General features: G+C 49.1%; 1 protein-coding gene across 3 annotated transcripts in view; it reads left to right on the top strand.

Annotated features, from left to right (window-relative positions):
• The first annotated feature begins 5,298 nt into the window (after nucleotides 1-5,298).
• The window catches only part of NFATC2 (nuclear factor of activated T cells 2), a 134,691-nt gene continuing 133,849 nt past the window's right edge, over nucleotides 5,299-6,140 (top strand). For all 3 annotated transcript variants that reach the window (XM_066587597.1, XM_066587596.1, XM_066587595.1), the window contains exon 1: nucleotides 5,299-5,576. Coding sequence is in view for 1 of the 3 variants with exons in the window: in XM_066587595.1 (XP_066443692.1) it covers nucleotides 5,510-5,576 (67 nt within the window). In the remaining 2 variants the exon portion in view is untranslated. The remainder of the gene's footprint in view (nucleotides 5,577-6,140) is intronic.

The raw sequence follows: 6,140 nt of genomic DNA, 5'->3' as shown, positions 1-6,140 counted from the left end.
TAACGATGACACCAAAGATTATGTAGTTTTTTTTAAAAGGTTTTTCTATTTTTAAAAAGAAAATTAAATTTTTTTCTTAAAAATCATTTTCGGTCACCCTATTCTCAGACTCCTAACCTTTTCTTTATTTTTGTCGGTTGGGCTGTGTGAGGGCTCGTTTTTGGCGAGGTCAGCTGTAGTTTTTCACAGTACCATTTTGGGACACATCTGTCTTTATGAGCACTTTTAATTCAAAATTTTTGGGAGCTGGGATACTAAAAAATATCACAATGCTGGCATTCCATCCTTTGTTTTTTTGACGACCTTCACCATGCTGGACAAATATTGTAATATTTTAATAATCAGATTTCTGCATACTCGGCGATGCCAAATATGTGGAGTTTTAATTGGTTTAGCTTTTTAAATATATTTTTTGCTGTTAAAATTTTTTTATAAAAATCTTTTTTAAACTTTCACTTAGTCTCCCCAGGATAATTCAACTTGCGATCATTTGATCGCTTGAACTTTCTACAGTAGTACTTCAGTATTGCAGTATATAGCAGTTCTTGATGTTGCCTTTCAAGCATTGCCATGGGCAGGGCTAGATAGGCATCTATATGTGGGAGCCCTGGAGGCCTTTGGTAGGCACCAGGATGCCATGTACTGGCATCCCCTAATTGCGCTGATACTGATTTTTGTCTCCCGCTCCTGTAGACTGTTTAGACACGCAGTTAGCTTTGACCATGGCATCTGAACAGTTAATTAATTCTGATTGCGGCAGTTGCCAGCGACTGTTAGCTTTTAGAAACAGTTGAGAGCAGCCAGGTACGTAGTGCACGTCGCTCCTGAGCCCACTCCATACACATTTCAGGACCACAGGACATTTATATACATTTGGAAGCCCTGAAGTGTTTAAAGGGGTCAGACATGCAAGTTTAACAGTCACTTTGGCTCCTATGACACACATCAACCCGCCGCACCGTCAGCAGGCCGTGTGATCAGGTGAATGCCGAGGATCCAGAGTGGCGGGTCACTGGCAATTAACTATTGATGACCTATCCTGAGGATAGCTCATCAACACTTTTTGCCAGCAAAACCCCTTAAACATGGTGATAACTGTAACCACCCCCTCACAGACTATGACAGCCACCAACTGACTGTAGTGGGCATTATAAAGGGAAAGTTCTGCTCTGCTTTCTATATAAGATAATATTCTCCTGATTGTAAATTCTACAGGTATTACAAGTCACAGGGCGACCGCATGAATAACATGAACAGAATGGCCCCTTTAGTAGACCCCCCCGGCCCTCTCACGATTGGCGCCCCCTGTATGGTAATTCTCCCCGTGACCCCGGAGCATAAAATCACATGACAAGTTTTCCGCAGATCAGTTTCAGTGTGAATCCACATTAGATGGGAAGATCCAGCGATCGGAGCGACTACCAACGAGGCCGGTCATCGGTGCTAGACTAGCCGGGGATTCACTGCCAACTGCGTGGGGCGGGGTGTTTCTCGTGTAACAGTGCAGAGAGTATACAGAGAATCACGCGATCGAGGCAAAAATCCAGTGAAAGGGGGTCCTGTGGACGGAAACAATGCATCAGTGAAAGGGGTCGGAGGAGGATGTCAGGAATCGTTCTGACCAACAGGCTGCACAGTCAGCTGAATACAACACTGGTACTCCAACTAACGTGTCCGAACCCACAACTCGCCGTTCCTCCGCACGGATGGTATAACAGCAGACAACCAGTTCCAGCGCCATTGTGTCTAAGAGGAACAGAAAGACTCCAGCGGGCGAAAGAGCGCAAAACTTGTATCACTGAGCAGCGGGAAAACATCTCCTAGTCAGATGGAGCCAGATTTATGCTGCTGATGGGAGGTCAGAATTTGGCGCCAGCAGCATGAATCGATGACCCCTTCCTGTCAGCCAATCAGAACATGTCAGCACCGCCATCTAATCTGTGGAAAATACAAGAAGCTTCCTGTCCGCAGAACCCTTTCATCACCGAGTGGGATCTACACCACACCGAATTGCTGCGTATCTGAAGGCCAAAGAGGTCCAATGCCACTAGATGGGGGGTAATAGAGGGGCGGTCGGTGTATGTGCACTACTAGATGGGGGTAATAGAGGGGCGGTCGGTGTATGTGTCCTACTAGATGGTGGTAATAGAGGGGCGGTCGGTGTATGTGCGCTACTAGATGGGGTAATAGAGCAGCGGTCGGTGTATGTGCGCTACTAGATGGCGGTAATAGAGGGGCGGTCGGTGTATGTGCGCTACTAGATGGCGGAAATAGAGGGGCGGTCGGTGTATGTGCGCTACTAGATGGGGGGGTAATAGAGGGGCGGTCGGTGTATGTGCGCTACTAGATGGGGGTAATAGAGGGGCGGTCGGTGTATGTGCGCTACTAGATGGGGTAATAGAGGGGCGGTCTGTGTATGTGCGCTACTAGATGGCGGTAATAGAGGGGAGGTCGGTGTATGTGCGCTACTAGATGGGGTAATAGAGGGGCGGTCGGTGTATGTGCGCTACTAGATGGCGTAATAGAGGGGAGGTCGGTGTATGTGCGCTACTAGACGGCGGTAATAGAGGGGCGGTCGGTGTATGTGCGCTACTAGACGGGGGTAATAGAGGGGCGGTCGGTGTATGTGCGCTACTATATGGGGTAATAGAGGGGCGGTCGGTGTATGTGCGCTACTAGATGGGGTAATAGAGGGGCGGTCGGTGTATGTGCGCTACTAGATGGGGTAATAGAGGGGCGGTCGGTGTATGTGCGCTACTAGATGGGGTAATAGAGGGGCGGTCGGTGTATGTGCGCTACTAGATGGGGGTAATAAGAGGGGCGGTCGGTGTATGAGCGCTACTAGATGGGGGTAATAGAGGGGCGGTCGGTGTATGTGCGCTACTAGATGGCGGTAATAGAGGGGCGGTCGGTGTATGTGCGCTACTAGATGGCGGAAATAGAGGGGCGGTCGGTGTATGTGCGCTACTAGATGGGGGGGTAATAGAGGGGCGGTGTATGTGCGCTACTAGATGGGGTAATAGAGGGGCGGTCAGTGTATGTGCGCTACTAGATGGGGGGGTAATAGAGGGGCGGTCGGTGTATGTGCGCTACTAGATGGGGGGGTAATAGAGGGGCGGTCGGTGTATGTGCGCTACTAGATGGGGGGTAATAGAGGGGCGGTCGGTGTATGTGCGCTACTAGATGGGGTAATAGAGGGGCGGTCTGTGTATGTGCGCTACTAGATGGCGGTAATAGAGGGGAGGTCGGTGTATGTGCGCTACTAGATGGGGTAATAGAGGGGCGGTCGGTGTATGTGCGCTACTAGACGGCGGTAATAGAGGGGAGGTCGGTGTATGTGCGCTACTAGATGGGGGTAATAGAGGGGCGGTCGGTGTATGTGCGCTACTAGATAGGGGTAATAGAGGGGCGGTCGGTGTATGTGCGCTACTAGATGGGGGTAATAGAGGGGCGGTCGGTGTATGTGCACTACTAGATGGGGGTAATAGAGGGGCGGTCGGTGTATGTGCACTACTAGATCGCGGTAATAGAGGGGGGTAATAGAGGGGCGGTCGGTGTATGTGCGCTACTAGATGGGGTAATAGAGGGGCGGTCGGTGTATGTGCGCTACTAGATGGGGGTAATAGAGGGGCAGTCGGTGTATGCGCTACTAGATGGGGTAATAGAGGGGCGGTCTGTGTATGTGCGCTACTAGATGGCGGTAATAGAGGGGAGGTCGGTGTATGTGCGCTACTAGATGGGGTAATAGAGGGGCGGTCGGTGTATGCGTGCTACTAGATGGGGGTAATAGAGGGGCAGTCGGTGTATGTGCGCTACTAGATGGGGTAATAGAGGGGCGGTTGGTGTATGTGCGCTACTAGATGGGGTAATAGAGGGGCGGTCGGTGTATGTGCGCTACTAGATGGGGGTAATAGAGGGGCGGTCGGTGTATGTGCGCTACTAGATGGGGGTAATAGAGGGGCGGTCGGTGTATGTGCGCTACTAGATGGGGGTAATATAGGGGCAGTCGGTGTATGTGCACTACTAGATGGGGGTAATACAGGGGCGGTCGGTGTATGTGCACTACTAGATGGGGGTAATACAGGGGCGGTCGGTGTATGTGCACTACTAGATGAGGGTAATACAGGGGCGGTCGGTGTATGTGCACTACTAGATGGGGGTAATAGAGGGGCGGTCGGTGTATGTGCGCTACTAGATGGGGGTATTAGAGGGGCAGTCGGTGTATGTGCGCTACTAGATGGGGTAATAGAGGGGCGGTCGGTGTATGTGTGCTACTAGATGGCGGTAATAGAGGGGCGGTCGGTGTATGTGCTCTACTAGATGGGGGTAATAGAGGGGCGGTCGGTGTATGTGCTCTACTAGATGGGGGTAATAGAGGGGCAGTCGGTGTATGTGTGCTACTAGATGGCGGTAATAGAGGGGCGGTCGGTGTATGTGCGCTACTAGATGGGGGTAATAGAGGGGCGGTCGGTTTATGTGTGCTACTAGATGGGGGTAATAGAGGGGCGGTCGGTGTATGTGCGCTACTAGATGGGGGTAATAGAGGGGCGGTCGGTGTATGTGTGCTACTAGATGGGGGTAATAGAGGGGCGGTCGGTGTATGTGCACTACTAGATGGGGGTAATAGAGGGGCGGTCGGTGTAGAGTCTTATCCAGGTAACAAGAACCAGTCCCCTAGTACTATACAGCTGTGGTGGTATATTTCATATCTAACTACGGATATTATGTCTTGGGATGGTACAGATATACGACAAGTGTATCACACGACTTAGTCTCCCATGTCTAGAAGAACTGTCAGCTCCTTTTCTAAGTGTCTCAGAATTTGTATCCTCAGGGGAAAAAGTGAAGAGTCAGCCGCTGACAGCCCAGCGATTGTTAGTTAACCCCTTTTACTGCGAGCTTCCAGGTGATGTCATGGCCCGCTGCAGCCTCCCAGCGCTAATGGCCTTAAACAGAAGCCGCGCTGTGCAGCCGGTTTATTAGCATGAGTACACACAACATTTTTCTCTCCCTCTCGTTTTTCACAAATATATTAGTGGGTCGTTTTCCTCCTCTCTCCCTCATCGCTCGGCTCTCAACAATTAAGTGCTTGTCCTGCTATACTGAGAGCCTCAGATTGCTGGCTTGGCCCAGGGCTGCGAGACGTCATGGATTCCTCAGTGTGAAGTTTGCAGGAAAGCCCTCAGTTTAGAAGATGGAGCTCATCCAAACGTTCCCATAGCAATGGGATAAACAGGAGGAAACAGTGAGGGAATCCCTTTATTCAAACACTATAAACACTGGGAGCAGGGAAGGAAGTCGCCTTTCCCTCTCTAGTAACCTAGATCATAGACAACTGCTCTCACTTCATGTCAGGCTCTTATCCTTGTTGGTTCCTCTCCTCGGGTTCCTAATCGGACGAGGGTCTCCCTCCACCTCCTGACAAGTGGCGGCACTTTAATATGAACCACGGAAGATTTTTCTTTCTTTAAGTATATTTTTTTTTTATAAAGTATTTTTCTGTATCCAAATGCAGAGAGAAGCAGCGTGCAGACTGGCGCAGTACCACCACCACATCATGCGCTCTATGGATCCAGGTACGTGCGGGTCTCTCCGGGGGGTCGGGGAGGGGCGCAGGTACTTCTGTTCATTTATATGGCGCAGACATATTCCACTGCGGTGTACAGAGATCGGCATCATATAGAATGTTCTAAGCACTTATAGCAATCTTGGCAAAGAGCATCAAAACAAATGTGTAGTCTGTGTAGTAGCCGTATAATGACTGTGCGCTGCTCACAGCAGGGGGGTATTCCTATATATGTCATTTATATCTTGTGTTTTCACCTATGTAATAATTTGTATATATACTGTTTATACACATTATATGTATATACACACAGCATATATTATACGCACATACGTACAAGAGGAGCAGCTAACGTAACCGGAACATTGTGATAACTCAATTTACAGCATTGTAGTAGAAATATATATATAATAATAATAATGAGATATGTCGTCACATTAAATGTCAACATTTGTTACATCTGTACATATAAACATACACACATATATATATTATATACGCATGTAGAGATGCAGCAACTGTTAATACAACTGGCACAACATATGATGTACTATAATGCAGTAAGTGGCCAGTT

This window comes from Eleutherodactylus coqui, chromosome 13, assembly GCF_035609145.1.
Source record: "Eleutherodactylus coqui strain aEleCoq1 chromosome 13, aEleCoq1.hap1, whole genome shotgun sequence".
Classification (NCBI taxonomy): domain Eukaryota; kingdom Metazoa; phylum Chordata; class Amphibia; order Anura; family Eleutherodactylidae; genus Eleutherodactylus; species Eleutherodactylus coqui.
Note: the sequence above shows the minus strand (reverse complement) of the source record. Positions and strands in the feature narration are given on the sequence as shown.